The following is a 16,249-nucleotide window of genomic DNA, read 5'->3' as shown; positions in this document are numbered from 1 at the left end:
CGTAACAGAGCAGCAAAAGCAGTATCTAGTCTATAAAGGTTTTACACTATATAACTTTTATGTGCATTTACAATTTTACCACGACATGACCTTCAAACACACAACGTAATTTAGAATGACAAGTTTTGTTTTGAATGATGAAAGCTGGGCATGCTGGGCCAGGCACGACACAGGAAAATATTGTCTAGATGTGAGAGCCCACTTCCTTTAGCGTTACAAGGTCTAGCAATACAAGGTATATGATAAGGAATGTTTTTCATTTCTCTGGTATAAAGCTCAACTAAAGGCCACATAAAACAAGTAAATAATTGCAAGACTGTATATTAAAATAGCAAAATAGTTTATTGTAACAGATTACAATTCGTAGCAAGGGAAAAGCCATCAAACTAACAAATAAAATTACAAGTAGCCTGTCAGCAGAGATAGCTCCGCTGTTAGCAATGCACATTGCAATTAAAGAACAGAAGATATCATTAGAAAATGAATAATATGTATAGTATCAAACCAATCAAACTTGCTGTTCAAAAGAAAACAAGAATTCAAAAATATCACTTTTTACTAAAATATTCACCCAAATTAGAGAATGAACAAATCTAAGAGTACATATACACCAAGTATCAAGTATCAGATGCCGACGGACAATCACTCATATGATAAGCTCTGCTCGACAAAGTCGACAGTGAAGCTAAAAAATCACCAGCTGCATCAAACACGAACGCGACACTATGAGACGCTGTCATGGATTAAGTAGACTATTTTGATGAACCTCTGTTTTGAGCAAACAAGTGTCATAAATAACATGTCGGTAATATGAATAGATTTAGATTTATGCATATGAAGTTTGTTTTTTCAATTAAAACAGTCAAAAAAGTGAAACATTGACACAGATGCCCGACAATCACTCATAATAAGCTCCGCTTGACAAAGTCGACAGCGGAACTAATACAACATGACCATGCCTATTTTGAATCAATGGTTCATTCCGGGTCAGTGGTGCGATTATCTTCCATTTCCTCTTTAAACACCGACATAATCCTTGCCACCATGTGGTCATGCATAGTGTCGTTCTTCTCAATGGCAATAGTGTTCCTTCCACATTGCAGCGCTGCAATAGATGCAGTTCCTGAAATGTATAATTTAACAGATTTGGTTTAGCCACATTAGATAGATATGGCGATGAGGTTTAGTGTGTAATATTCCTGAAAATTAAAATAATGATGAATAAATATACATTTTCACACAATTTTGGTACAAGCATGATGTGCAATCTTTGACTCCTTAAAGTTTGTTAAGTTGACAACGACGGACAATCAGTAATATGAACAGCTCTGCTGTGTCGACACGGCCATTTTGGATCAAATTACTAAACAATTCCATACGTCTCCAATATATAAAGTACTGAACACATGCAACAAACGAGAGTGAATTTGAAGTCTCTGTATCAAACTATGTTTTAAAATAGAACTATCGGATTTTGCCGTAAATTCGCCCTAGTCAGTTATACGGCAGTTTGGGTTTAAAAAATGGGACCAAGAAATTGCGGAAGGGTGATTTTGCGGAAGTTATTAGGTGCTATTTTAATTTTGCCTAAAAAAGTTTTACCATAGTCATTGACCTCTATCAAACAAAAGCCACAAAAGCCAAAGCTTTCGCGAGAACTGTACTGTATGCTGGTTTACTAAACGCTTGCGTATGGAAAATGGAAAACAATCTTGTCTGCTAGCAATATCCTGCTTTATGGTCCCGTTGGTGGCGCCATTTCGGCAACACTCGTAATGCCGAAAAAACTCGAAGGTGATGGGAGAGGGGGGCGTGGCCCGGTTTTGGAATATCATTGACTGTTTACCCGATTTATATACCCTTTTCACTTGATTTTTTTTCATAATGTTGTTCATAAATAAATGTTGCACACAAAAAGTCAATTGGCCCAATTCAGTTACACTTTAAAGCGCGGTGGTTGTCACGCAGCGCGTGTTCGAATTTCATGTAAATAAGCAATGTATTTTACACGCGTTGTATACGTCCCATATCGAACATATCCAGACTGCCGCCCTTTAAACACCCGCGACAGAACCAGAACGAACATAGAAATGTTATGAACACACAGAGAATAGACACTCGGAATAGATTTATAAATTGTCTTACCGCACCTGAAATGCATCCGATTTGGACTTAGAAATATTGTGCTCCTTCACACTCATACAACTGTGTGACCTTGGAACTTAGCATCGCTGTAAAATAAAAGCTGTTTTGCTAGCCAAAGCAACCTGTTTTGCATATACTTTTTCTTGAAAGTTTAAATTGAATATAAAAAAGTGTTTTTCACGCAAGGAATCAGAGGATGACTCTATCTGAAAACGGCCCGGGTGAAGAGAATTTTTAAAAACCTCTTCTGAAATATAATCACTTATAATAACAACATCGGACACATAATTCTTTCAACAACTATACAATTCCTTCCATTTTATTTCAGGTAAAACAAAACTCATCAACATATACTTGCATAACAGTTTCCGCATTGCCTTCTAATGGGAGGAGTTGTATTACATAAGTATCTCCACTTTGCTTTAAGGCAATTCTACGATATGATGCACATTATTTCAATTCGTATTCGTGTCGTCGTGTTTCCAGCCAACACGTAATTTATCGAATTTTGATCATTTGCACATTTGTAGTGTGTACTACATGTCACTACATGTACAAAAAAGCATACAGAAAATAACGCGCATGTATACGTTCAATGCTAAATCAACCTGAGTTTATACCGAAATATGCTAAAATCTAAGTTTGTTTGATATGCCATTTAATGTTTAAAAATTAGGAATAAAGATAATTATGGGCTTGTCAACGTTGAGCAAGACATTGATAATATCACAGACCCAACTGACCGTATATATAGGTATTCTATGGCCACATGTCACGATAACATAATATGAACGAAATGATTTCAGCTTTAACATCATTTTAACTTTCTATCACTTCACCCTTCGCTTTTAATCACAACATAACAAACTTTCTGGGGGATGTTTCTGCTTTCCGTCACAGGTTACTTTTCTTCCACTACTTCCGTCACTTGGTTTAAAGTATTAGTTTTCTCTCTCCACATAACTACCTACGTCAACGCACATATATCGCATCGTACTTTTCCGTCACATCATATCTTCTCAACGTTTATCCTCCTTTTTAATGGCGCTTGGAAACCGTCTGAGTCACATTATACGCTTTCACAGACTAACTTTCAGTCACTTCAGTATATTTTCTTGCCATCAAAGCACATTTGTCTTGTTCTCACTCTGTGCTAATGTCGTCTACTAATGCAGTAGATACGTTTTTATATGGCATTTTACTGTTAACTTTTCACGCTTTTAAAACAACGTTTCGATATTTGTCAAATACAATAGACTTTTAAGACCTTTGACGAAAATTGGCGTGCTCTCTAAACAACTTGTAGACCATATAATACAGCTTTTACGTGAGTGGTGTTGTCTGGGACAACATTTCTATCTTTACAGTTTTCTTAAAATGAATTTTGCTTATTGCCTTACAACATTCAATTTATCTGATCCTAACTATAACGCATTCTGAAAGAAGAACTCATCAGCACTCAAGATATTGGATCTGACAAGACTAGTAAGGTATAATACATATAGTACGTAATTACCAGTACAGTGCAGTGAAGTGTTGTATGTAGTACAGTAAAGTACAGTAAATGTACTGTAATAGGATAGGATATTTAAACTTTAAACTATTCTTTATAATCATGACAGATCAGTATAATAAAGCTGTGCAACTCATTCCTGTTTCTCTATATTATGTAATTTAAATCACTGATTAACCTTTTTACATCATGGCTGAATATCGCAAAATCCGCCAAGATCTCAAGATATTGGTGGTTTTACACACATATCATTTTAATATTCCTGTTTCAGTAGTCTGCGAGAACGCGTGTATGATATAAAGCCGCATATAAAAGCTGTGTGGCGATACGTCGCGGAACGCGAAATGACAGCGACTTTAAAAGTACTAGTAATACTACAAATCCATCCTTGAATCCGGAAATAAAATGATGACTTCAAAAATAAGTTTAATGAATCTGATATTGTAGCATCTCTCATAAGATACCCTTTATGTCTAGAGTAAACTATACACTTTTGCGTGGATAAATGTTCACTGGTAATATAGTTACTAATTAAAATTAAATTCTGCGCCTGCTTTAAAAAATAAAGAACGTAAATAATTGGTAATCTTCTTCGAGCACATTTATTCGAGCATGATAACAAAAATGAAATAAAATCGAAATTGGATTCGAAACTTAAAATAACAATGTTACGTATTGCGTGGGATTCTTTTTATCCGAAAAAGCATAATGATGTAATAAAGATAGCGGTTGTGTTTAATGAGCTGTGTTGTTATATGTTGCATAACACCTTTTTCCAATTGGCAAATTGTACTGGGGGAAATGAGGTATTTGAAGTGAAATGAAGTTACATATTGTATTTTTATTTAAGTACTTGTATCAGTAATAAGTACAAAGTATGCTGGCAAAAGAATCCGTATTATAACACATGGCCATAATGACTTCCTTTGATGTAAACAAAATGGGTAATTTGTAGTTAATATTTGCATTTGGCTAAGTATTAACATCGCCTGGCAGAACTGGATATAGATGAAGAAATATAAATACAGCACAGGCTATAATTTTGATAGTTTACCGACAGTATGGATGGGAAACAGTTCAGGTGGTTCGTACATTTGTTTTTAGTCGTGTCATGGGCATTTAGCGTAAGTAAATGTTAATTTGTCACACCATAATTTATTAAACTGTAATTGGTATTTACATTATTCAATCACACATACACTATACAGAAAATGTATTTTATGTTATTTTGATTATGGCACAAAAAGATATGCAGTGGGTGTCACAAGTGGCGCAGGTTGTGCTCACTCTTCGAAACGTCCAACATCACTTTATAATTACTATGGAGTCCATATCAATTTCAAGTTTTATTTGATTTAGTGTATAGTGTACATACACTTGTTTTTGTTTTGTTATTGTGGATTGTTCTGCCAATTGCTGTCAGTCATTTGTTTTGCGTTCTTGGACTTGAAAAATATCACTAATATCACTATATGATTTATTTTTAAATATATGTATGTTATTTCTAATTAAATTCATGTATGTTATTTTACTTTCATTAGGGTGATACGCAAAGTGGTAAGAATCGTTTTTTGTATATTTGTATGATTGTATAGTACACAATGAGTGTGCTTTAGAACTTGATATATAATAAATGTGAAATTATTTGATGTGACATTTCCTGTTGTATCTAGTCAAAAAATATCATCTGTGGTAATAACTTGTTTATGAAATTGATTTACTTTAAACTAACAATTTTGTTTCGCTCTTATCCTTCCGCTTTGAGAAAAAGTTTTAACATATATCTTTAATTTAATATTCCTTTCAAAATGAAGAGTGTAGGAATTGGACACAGTGGATGGATGACGAAAATGGTGGCCTTGTTGACCCTGCAATTGGTGAATTTGAATACCTTCCTGATCTTCGTAGTTTCTATGATTTCTGCGAAACCCCTAGCAGTATTGAGTGTCGTACAGTGATTGAACCGTTTACACTATCGTACGAAACTGGACAGACCGTACACTGTGATTTACCCGATGGCTTGATATGCTTTCATGAAGACAATGTGTCCCCTTGTATGAACTACAAGATTCGATTGTGTTGCCCGTTGCCATTGGAAAATAGTAAGCAGGGTACACATTTTGCATTAATAGTTTGTAGTAGCATGGGATACCAGTTAAATTAATGACTTGCTTAATTCCATGTATTGTGGATTGTTTTATGATAAACTGATTCAATAGATTCATAGTATGAGGTACGATAGTATGACGTGACTTAGAACCGATTGTATTCAAAATATTAACCCCTAGATAAATAATTGCAATTTTAATTTGTATTACGTGAATTTGTAACAGTCGTGATTTTATTTTCATTTATACTAGACGAACTATGTGTTGGTGACAATTTATATAAAATGGTTTGGCAAGGCTTCCTGACGTGGCACGACGCAGATACACAATGCAAGGACCTCTTCGCTCCAAGAGGCTTTGTTGCCGGTTTAGCTAATTTAGAATCTAACAGTGTACGAAACTCGGTGAGAAATTTCATAAAGAATGTTCCGGGATTGTCCGACCCAAAAGGGAAAGGCTACTGGATTGGGTGTCACGACGAGGAAAATGAAGGCATATTCGTATGGTTGAATGGAGAGAAGGTTAATGTGCCTGACAGTGCCTGGTATTCCTATCCAAACAACAAATATACCGGTAATTGCGATGCAAAAGATGGGGACCAGGATTGTTGTCAACTGTGGTACGTTGATTCTAATTTCAATATTCTGCTTGCAATCTGTGTTTTATTCAAACATTTTCCATAAAGTGTTATTCAGCTAATCACTTCGTGACGTACGTGGCGTACTCTGTAATCGTACCAAGTCACTTTATTAGGGCAAAACGCAACGCGTAACTTATGAGTATTGGTTCGTTTATTGCTTCATGCATTATATTTTTATACATAGGAAAAGACCAAAAAATGACCCTACCTTCAAAATGGATGATGTGTGCTGTACAGATAAAAAGGCTTTCATTTGTGAAGTTCGTAAGTTTATCATAACATGATTAACTATCAGATCAAAATAGACACTCAGATTCAACTGTTTTTTTCCCTATTTAACAGGCAAGACGGAAACAATTTTGAAAGTTTTTTATTGTTGCTCAGAACAATATGATGTGATATTATAGTAGATCGTGTCTCCCCATTTCGTCTATCTGATTATAAAATTTACATTTTATCTCCAGCTGGATACTGCGCAAGTCCATAGAAGACGACGTCACACCACCATATGGTTTATAAAAAAACACCATATGGTTTATAAAAAGTAACAAATATAGACGGCAATAAGTAATTATTTAAAATATCATTGATATGTAAATTAGCGCCACATTACATCATAATTAAAGTCATCATTCATCAAATGACGTATGACGCCCTGTGAATATTTATTTGTGTACATGTGTGTATTTGCATATTTTTATTACCTTTTCGTTTATTTGTGTGCTTGAGAGAGAAGATATTCATGTTCCGCAATTTTACCTTATAGACCATTCCTCGCTCTCTGCGAGATCCAGCGTTATACTTGAAATCGAACGTCAAACCAGGATAAACAAAGGCCATAGCGTCGTAGAAATCGCGTCAAACCTGGCGCCAGATTCGACAATGGATACTGGGGGTATTTCCACGCTTAATAATGTGCTGTATAAATTTGATGATGGTGAATTTCGATGAAGTAAAGAAATCTAAATGTAACATTTCCCTGTCAAAAATCGGCCTTTCGACTTTGAGGTACGGAAAAAAGAAACTGGTTCAAAATTAAATTTTTCGATTTTTGCTGCAGACGCTCGGTTCGTTTCGAACACGCAATAAGCGAGATCACGCAGTTGAACGGAAAATTACCTATTTAGGGCGGATTTTTATTGATCCTTATGAGCAATCATATTATCGGTTGTTCTCAGTTTTCAGTTGTTTATCTTAGCGTTATTGTGCTGAGAGTTATTACGTACACCACGCCAGTCTACAGCCATGGGTCCGAGCCAGGCGTCATTTTTGTTCCGGGTGTCATTGAAGTCACTGCTATCATTTCTAATGTCTTTTGTCTTAGCTGATAATTCCAAGTACACATGTAAGCTTTCCCCTAAGCCTAATACCGCGTGTTTGGAAAGCAGAGAAGACTACTCTGATTTACACTATTGGGTGAATATCCGGCACCTTGATTCTAACTAGCACTTCACTGACACAATGGATGTGCATCACCAAATTCACTGCCAAATTAACACAAATACACATTTTCCCAAAACAAATACAATATATACCCCACCCTATAGTAGTACAACTACTATGGAGTACAGCAACAATGGTTTTTCATTTTAAAACTATTCCTACGGTTATCTATAATTACTACAATGAACTGTATATATCATACTGTTGTTACTTTTCTTGTACAGTGTCGGTTGTGGTGATATATATCATCGCCAAACGCTCCCCAAGATGAACACTCTACCAGAGATGTCTGTTATGAGACCTGTATTTGAGACAAGCTCTTGTCTTGTCTATACAGTTGAATATCCCCAACATGCACCTCTCATACATACTGCGCGTTATGTATTGTTTCATAGATACATAGAGTTAGAGGTACATGCTCATAAAATTCCGTAAAACTGCAGTCTGTGACAATAAGATAACTATTATAATTCAACATACTCCCACTGTGAAGTTATTAAGTTTTGGTGAATTAGAAAGTGAAGTCAGTACATACGACTTTGAAACAAAAATGCACTTGATATCAGAAACTACTTGAAACAATCTGTAATTCCAATTACTTAAAAAAAATCATATTGTTCTAGTACTTGTCAAGGATTTTTTCTCTTGTAACATTAGATAATTCTGTAATTGCAAAAGAGACTTCACATGAAATTGGGTTTATTTTGTTAACCCATGGAAAAAGCATATCAGTACTAGTTTTACAGTATTCTTACCATATACTCGCATGCATCAAATCAGTATTAAATAACATTGAAATATTGATAGATTTTCCAAACATGGAAATAATCGTATCATCCGCATACATATCCAACTGGTGACAGGAGTCAGATTAAGATCATTCATAAATAAATTGAACTCCTGGGGAAAGAAAGTGTACTCTTGATATTTACCCGCTATGATCTTTCTTTCAAATACGATGAGACCCGTGTGATTGATTCATTAGAGCATGGATAACATTCAAGCTTTTGTAATAAGATGACATAGTCAATGATCAAATAATTAAACACCTCGAGAAAAGAAAAGATCGAGAAAAACACACATCACACATTTGCCTGAATATATGGCTTCAATCAGAGCAGCCTGGCAAGAAAACGATTTTCGAATGAATTTTAACATTCGATCTATCCCATGATTTGTAAATTGGTAGCTTTCACATGTCCGGATAAAAACCTGAGGTAAATGCTGTGATTGAACAAAGTAGTTAAAGAGGAAGGGATTACATTTTCCGAAACTTCAGAAAAAGTAGTCGCAATTGCATCTAAACCCGTGGCTCTGTGATTAAAATGATTGTGTAGCTGTCTCGTAATAAATTCTTCGGTTAATATAGATATTTTAAAAGATGCTGCTGAGATCAGTCTAGTAACTCGTATAAGCCCGTTATATATCATGCATGTCTTCGGACAATGCACTTGATTTAGCTGGAATCCTTAGAAATAAGATATACAGGATGCATCAATGTCAATGAATATGGACCAGGCAAGAAATTGAAAGACTATATACTCTAATTGAATTGGACACATTATTAAAATCAGATTTTATTGAAGCGCTAAAATTTGAATTATCCAATAGTTCAAAAACAAGCAAAGTGTGGCCCAGCTATCAACGAATGTTGGAAGTTGCCCGATAAATCATCAAAACTGATCACACAGAGTTCTGGCAAATGTATCGTCCATGCTATATCTGAGTGTTTACCTATATTTGCTGCTGCTGGGAATGCTAATTTACTTAAATCTGCATATATTTATCTCCTGAGAAGTACTTTAGATGCATAATGTCCTGCAATGTACATGAAATGTTTGCATAGATTTCATTAGTTGCACTAATCAGTAGTGAGTTGGTCTTGGCTCTGATTGGCCATTGAGCGAACTCTAATGTGGTCCTTGAAGAGTAAAGTTGGTTTTAAATAACTAGAGGAATTGGCATGACTGAAGAGCTGTTGATAATGTCTCCTCCCATATCCTCGAACTACAACTTTGCCTTGAAGAACTTCAATAATACGGTGTATATATCAAGTGAACAACAAAAGGAGGCAACTGATTCACAAATGAAAAGGAACAGACAGGCTAAGTTAGTAAAACTTGCAAACAGGCTTGAAAAACATTTCTCTGGATAGACAACTTTAAGAAATATTATCACGGATATAAATATAAATGTTCAAAATCCTTTCATTGTAAAAGATACAGTTAAATAAATGTGACGGAAAGAAGGAACCCCGTACAGATCAATTGCTGATACATATGCATCCTTCTCATTTAATCTATATGTGACGGATGGGATAAGGACAATACACATCAGCGCAGAAAAAGTTACAAATAAAGTCAATATATCAGATATCAGATTTCCAACCAAATTTGTTGGACAAGTGATGATTTTCTCTCAAATGATATGAACAGAACTGCCATCTACCTGATTGCAAACTGCATACAACAGAAAGGCAAAATTATCATCGATGAGCCATTACAATTAATGTTATCAAACAATTCAACAACCTATATTGGAAAAACACATGTTTGTTACTAGTATTACTGTATCATGAAGCAAAGGACTGCAAGGATCGTTATTTTCGTTCTGACAAAATCAAAGGGAAATCAAATGTGTATTAAGGTTTTGAGTGACTCTACATCTATAAGCTCAACAAAAGTATGTCCACTAACAATTGACCAAGGGCAATTCTGTCTTGTCTGCATGTTCAAAGATTGCTATAGACGAATCAAGGTACTATTGAAACCACTGGCCACAAGGCAATGCTATGCTTGTTTAAGGGGACTCAAGGTAGTGTCCATAGTGTCGCTAGTGTCATTATGCAAACATGAGAGGAAGCCACAAATCATCTATCTCGATAGACTTATTCACAAGTTATGCAGTGAATATGGCATGACAACAGCATGGATCCCAATGAGTGGGACTGGAACGTATATGGCGACATACTTGACACAATTTCTGCGCAAGTTACACTGCTCGAGATAATCCGATGTAAGTGTTCAACAGAATGCGGTACAATGAAATGTAGCTGCCACAAAAGCTTGTGAAAATTGTCAATATAGCAACTGTGACAATATATTCGTCAGTTTCAGATAACGATGAAATAACAGACTACGTAGCTGTGTAATTATGAAACATGACATCATCCATAATGACGTAATTTACCACGTAATGACAGTCACCTTCACAAATTTCACCTTTACCAACATTAGGTTAAAGATAATGTTCAAATGTAGAGTGATGATAAATTGTAGAATTCAACAGATATGACTAAATTGTGTTCATTTTATACTGATGGTCTAATTTAGCATATGTAAGGTTTCATAATTTTGGTAACATTTTGATAATTTATCATACTTTTCTTTTCGGATGTTTTAATCGCCAACTGCAACTCCTGACGTGAATACGTGCTGGCTAAACCTCTCTATTGTTGTAATTGCACTTATTCTATACTAAATCTGTACATCTGTTTAGGAGTATGTATCTAGATTCCTACTAAATTTCACCACGTTAAAAATAAACAATATTCTGGCAATTTAATTTATGCATAGCATATACATCACATTGTTGAAATACAGCTATAGCTAATTCACGTTTATGAAAGAAATCGTTCAATTGTCTGTAACATGACTTGTCAGTCACCCAATCAATCTTTGAAATATCTAATATGACTATAAATATTTATTTTAATTTGAACAGCTGCGTTACTGGTCACTGACTCATTTGCAGAATTAAATCGCCACAGTCTGACAAAGTTCAACATAATTGGAGGATTAGACTCATAATAACCGTATATTATTCACTTATATTTCGTTTCGGAAATTCAAGTGAATCAAAGTGAATTCTGGTGAAAATTGATCGATTACACACTATTGTTGTAGCTGAACGTGTTCTTGTAATTACTAACTAAAGTATTCATGTTTTAGAGAAGAAATAATCTAATAGTACGATTGACGTAGAACCGTGTCACTACGAGTCGACGACAAGCAGTAATTCTTCTTTTACAGCACTAGCATTTTCCTCAGCTGATTAGAATACACGTCTATTATTATTATCTCATGAACAAGCCAAGTTGTCGATTTCTTCAATGATTTTTTATTTTGTTTTCATTGGCGTTACGTGCATTTTTCCAACCAGTCTGAGTAAATAAATGCTGTACATTTCGTATGGTAAATAAATACTGTACGTTTCGTATGGTGACATAGTATTACAAACTTGATATATATTGCCGTATAAAAAAAAAGCATTCTGTTTTATTCATCTGTGATTTTCGTCTGTTTTGACGGGTATGACATAGAACGACCAGGCTACGTATACAGCCGTAGTTTCTGTTCAAGGAGAAATAACTTGGCTCGTTCATGTGATAATTTAGAATACTCCTTGAAAAGCATTTACCCCAACATAATAAAACTGTCTATGAACTGAAATAAAGTCGAAATTGGATTCGAAACTTAAAATAATAATATTACATATTGCGTGGAACCTGTTTTATGAGAAAACCCCTAATGATATGATAATAATGGCGGTTTCGTTTAATTCGGCGTTTTTGTTGTAAATTGCATAACACACACTTTCAATCACCAAATTTATACTATAGTTGTTTAAATTGAAATAAAACTCCTGATTGTATATTGTATCGAAATATTTGTATGAGTAATAACTACAAAGTGTGCTGGCAAATGAATCCGTTTTAATATACGCGGCCATGATGACTTCCTTTGATGTCAACAGAATGGGTAATTTGTAACATTGCCTGGCAGAACTCGATATCCATGAATAAATATAAATACAGCAACTTACTATAATTTTGATAGTTTACCGACAGTATGGATGGGCAACAATTCAGGTGGTTCGTACATTTGTTTTTAGTCTTATCATGGGCATTTAGCGTAAGTAAATTTGTCTGACAATAATTTTGCGATCTATAATTTATCTTTACATTGATACAATACCTATACAGAATATATGTTTTATTATATAATATAGTGATCTGTAATTTGTATTTACAGTATTATATAATTGCATTTAAAATATACAGAAATTGCTTGTTATATAATTTTTATATATTACTATTTACTTCCTTTAGGTTAATACGCAAACAGGTAAGACACGACTTACTGTGTTTATTTTAATTATAGTTATTTATTTATTTATTGTATATTCGGCTATACGTAAGTTGAAAAATAATATTTCTGATATTAACCGACAATTCTATTTCGTTTTTATCTTTTCGCGCCATGTTTTAAAATAATACTTCATAAAGTAACATTGATTTCAAAATACAGAGTGTGGGAATTGGACGCAGTGGATGGATGACGAAAATGGTGGTCTTGTTGACCCTCAACTTGGTGAATTTGAATACCTCCCTGATCTTCGTAGCCTCTATGATTTCTGCGAAACCCCTAGCAGTATTGAGTGCCGTACAGTGCTTGAACCGTATACACTATCGTACGAAACTGGACAGACCGTACACTGCGATTTACCTGATGGATTGATATGCTTTCATGAAGACAATGTTTCCCCTTGTATGAACTACAAGATTCGATTGTGTTGCCCGTTGCCATTGGAAAACGGTAAGAATGGCGTCCGTTTTGTATTTTGTTTAACACTTTGTAGTAGCATGAAATACCGGGAAGTTTCAAACTAATTAATAACGACTTGCTTGATTTTTTCTATTGTCGATTGTTTTATGATAACATGATTCATTAGATTCACAATTCAGAGTATACTTTAGCCAAGAATCGACTGTAAAACTGCGTTCAAAATGATAACCATTAGATTTAGTAGGGCAGTTATAATTTGTTGCAAATATTTATGATTTTATTTATATTTATACTAGACGAACTATGTGTTGGTGATAATTTATATAAAGTGGTTTGGCAAGGCTCCCTGACGTGGTACGATGCAGACATACAATGCAAGAACCTCTTCGCTCCAAAAGGCTTCGTTGCCGGTTTAGCTAATTTAGAATCTAATGAGGTACGAAACTCTGTGAGAAGGTTCATAAAGAATGTTCCAGGTTTCTCCGACCCAAAAGGGAAAGGCTACTGGATTGGGTGTCACGACGAGGAAAACGAAGGCATATTCGTATGGTTGAATGGAGAGAAGGTTAATGTGCCAGACAGTGCCTGGTATTCCTATCCAAACAACAAATATACCGGTAATTGCGATGCAAAAGATGGGGACCAGGATTGTTGTCAACTGTGGTACGTTGATTCCAATTAGTATATTATGCTTGCAAACTTCCTTTTTTTCAAACATTTTCTGAAAAGTCATTCTTCAGGTAATCTCTCCCGTCCTGCAATTACAAATAAATGGGTGAACTCTGTGAGCTTCTTCGTATTGATCCGTCAATTGTCATAATGTTTTTTATAGGGAAAGACCAAAAAACGATCCTTCCTTCAAAATGGATGATTCCTGCTGTACAGACAACAAGGCTTTCATCTGTGAAGTTCGTAAGTTCACTATAATATAATTGAATATCGAAAACGAAATGAACACTTAGAATCAATTATTTTCTCTATTGAAGAGTCAATACGCATAACTGTACTCTGGGTATTTTGGAGCGTTTTTAATTAGTGTTCTTTGATATTATATGTGAAATATTATTTATTGTAAAATATAAACGTAAACGTGGCATTTTACATTATCCAGACTTTGTGTTGCATCACTGATGTATTAATATCGTTACCTGTTGCGTTTTGTCGGCCCAAAGATGCATAACATGTAATTACGTTAAGAAGCATGCAACATATTCAGTGATATGGGAGACAAAAGACAAAATACGTGGTACTACTACAGAGTACATTTATTACTATTACTCGAAATACTCTGATTATAAAATTTACATTTTATCTCCAGCTGGATATTGCGCACGTCCATAGAAGACGATGTCACACCGGTATATGTGGTTTATAAGACGTGACAATTATACACAATGATAAGTAATCATTTACAATATAAATGATATGTAAATTACCGACACATTCTCAATTAAATTCATCATTCACCAATCAATCAAATGAAGTATTTTTGTTTAATATCTACTGTTTAACACTTTGAACGCAAATCCCAATTAGTGTCACCAAAAAATAATTGATAATGAACATTGAATAGAGTTTGTAGCTAATTTGAAACCGTGTCAGTATCATTTAATATTAACAAAGACATTATAGATTATTTTGGCAGAAAATGCGGCATTTAAAGTATTGCTTGTTACCTCGGTTAGTCTCATTCCCAGGGAATATTTTTATCACTTATTTGAATACGTGTGTGCATTGGCATATGTGTATCATTTGTTCGATTTCATGTGTGTGTCGGGGTGTGAGATGGAATATCTATTTTGCTGCGATTATCCAAATTTGTTGGCTGTTTCTTTGCAATTCGTCGCGTCGATGTGAATCTTTCATCGGATCAATCGTGCCCTGAATTCTAATTATTTATCACGCGGCCATTGAGATATTACGTGCAGATAACAGGAACAGTTAATACACTCGCTAATGATAGCGTACATGTAAGTATCATGCTTTCTACACTGTCTTGTTTTCATGGACATCTTCCGTTTCTGGGGGAAAAACTACGCTTGCTAAGAACATGACTGTTTCTTCGAAGGCTTGATCGTAAATAATAACTTATACACTTCATATACAAACACTACAAACACATTAAGCGCATATTAATCAAGCAAAACGGGATTCTAACTCGAGACTTCAGCAAATAATAAGCAAGTAAGCAGACACATATCGCATTGCACCGTACTCAACGTTACTTTTATACTTAACAATTTAATATAACATGAAAAAGAAATTAGATCGATACACACTGGTGCGAAGTAACCATATAAACGCATATATACAATGATGCTATCTTTCGATAATGGGCGATTAAACATTCAATCATAAACACAACAGGAAATGCTAGAATTGGTTTGTATTTATGACTTAGTTTGTGTTCAGTTATATTGGCATAGCAACATCGGGGAGAGTTAACAAATGAATCGAGAACTCGAGAACTGTTAATGTTCAAGTACACTGCAAAACACGCGACTCCACTTCACAAAATAAATTAGAATATTAATTGCCTGTAATCACATATGAAATGGCATATTCGGGTCAGGCGTTGTCCATAAAATCGTCGTACGTTGACTCAAGTCTTTCATATCCTGAAACATGCTACTGTTAGTACTGCTCCTGTGCATTTTCTCTTTCACATCTTTGCAAAAGGTAAGATGTCACAAAATACATTTATTCTCTTCGATTACTGCGAGTATATAACTTATAATATTAAGAAGTATTTTCGATTTGCTAATATATTGCATAACCGATAATGTCAATGCATAAACATATTCTTTTTTATTTCTATTACTTCAGACAAATG

At 34.7% G+C, this 16,249-nt stretch overlaps 3 protein-coding genes across 3 annotated transcripts; all 3 read left to right on the top strand.

The window, feature by feature from the left end:
* The first annotated feature begins 4,718 nt into the window (after nt 1-4,718).
* On the top strand, nt 4,719-5,822 carry LOC146739423 (mucin-2-like). Its single transcript, XM_085502778.1, has 3 exons — nt 4,719-4,782; nt 5,200-5,215; nt 5,473-5,822. Exons 1-3 carry the CDS (start codon nt 4,720-4,722, stop codon nt 5,820-5,822), a joined length of 429 nt encoding a protein of 142 aa, XP_085358904.1. The 5' UTR covers nt 4,719.
* Nucleotides 5,823-6,024: 202 nt separating this feature from the next.
* On the top strand, nt 6,025-7,050 carry LOC146739422 (salivary C-type lectin 2-like). Its single transcript, XM_085502354.1, has 3 exons — nt 6,025-6,385; nt 6,591-6,670; nt 6,871-7,050. Exons 1-3 carry the CDS (start codon nt 6,051-6,053, stop codon nt 6,891-6,893), a joined length of 438 nt encoding a protein of 145 aa, XP_085358480.1. The 5' UTR covers nt 6,025-6,050; the 3' UTR covers nt 6,894-7,050.
* Nucleotides 7,051-12,699: 5,649 nt separating this feature from the next.
* LOC146739421 (uncharacterized) lies at nt 12,700-14,895 on the top strand. Its single transcript, XM_085502777.1, has 6 exons — nt 12,700-12,762; nt 12,960-12,975; nt 13,159-13,446; nt 13,713-14,079; nt 14,249-14,328; nt 14,735-14,895. Exons 1-6 carry the CDS (start codon nt 12,700-12,702, stop codon nt 14,755-14,757), a joined length of 837 nt encoding a protein of 278 aa, XP_085358903.1. The 3' UTR covers nt 14,758-14,895.
* Nucleotides 14,896-16,249: the final 1,354 nt, after the last annotated feature.

This window comes from Saccoglossus kowalevskii, chromosome 8 (assembly GCF_978046115.1).
Source record: "Saccoglossus kowalevskii chromosome 8, keSacKowa6.1, whole genome shotgun sequence".
Classification (NCBI taxonomy): domain Eukaryota; kingdom Metazoa; phylum Hemichordata; class Enteropneusta; family Harrimaniidae; genus Saccoglossus; species Saccoglossus kowalevskii.
The sequence above is the reverse complement of the archived record's forward strand: the minus strand, read 5'-3'. Positions and strand labels throughout refer to the sequence as shown.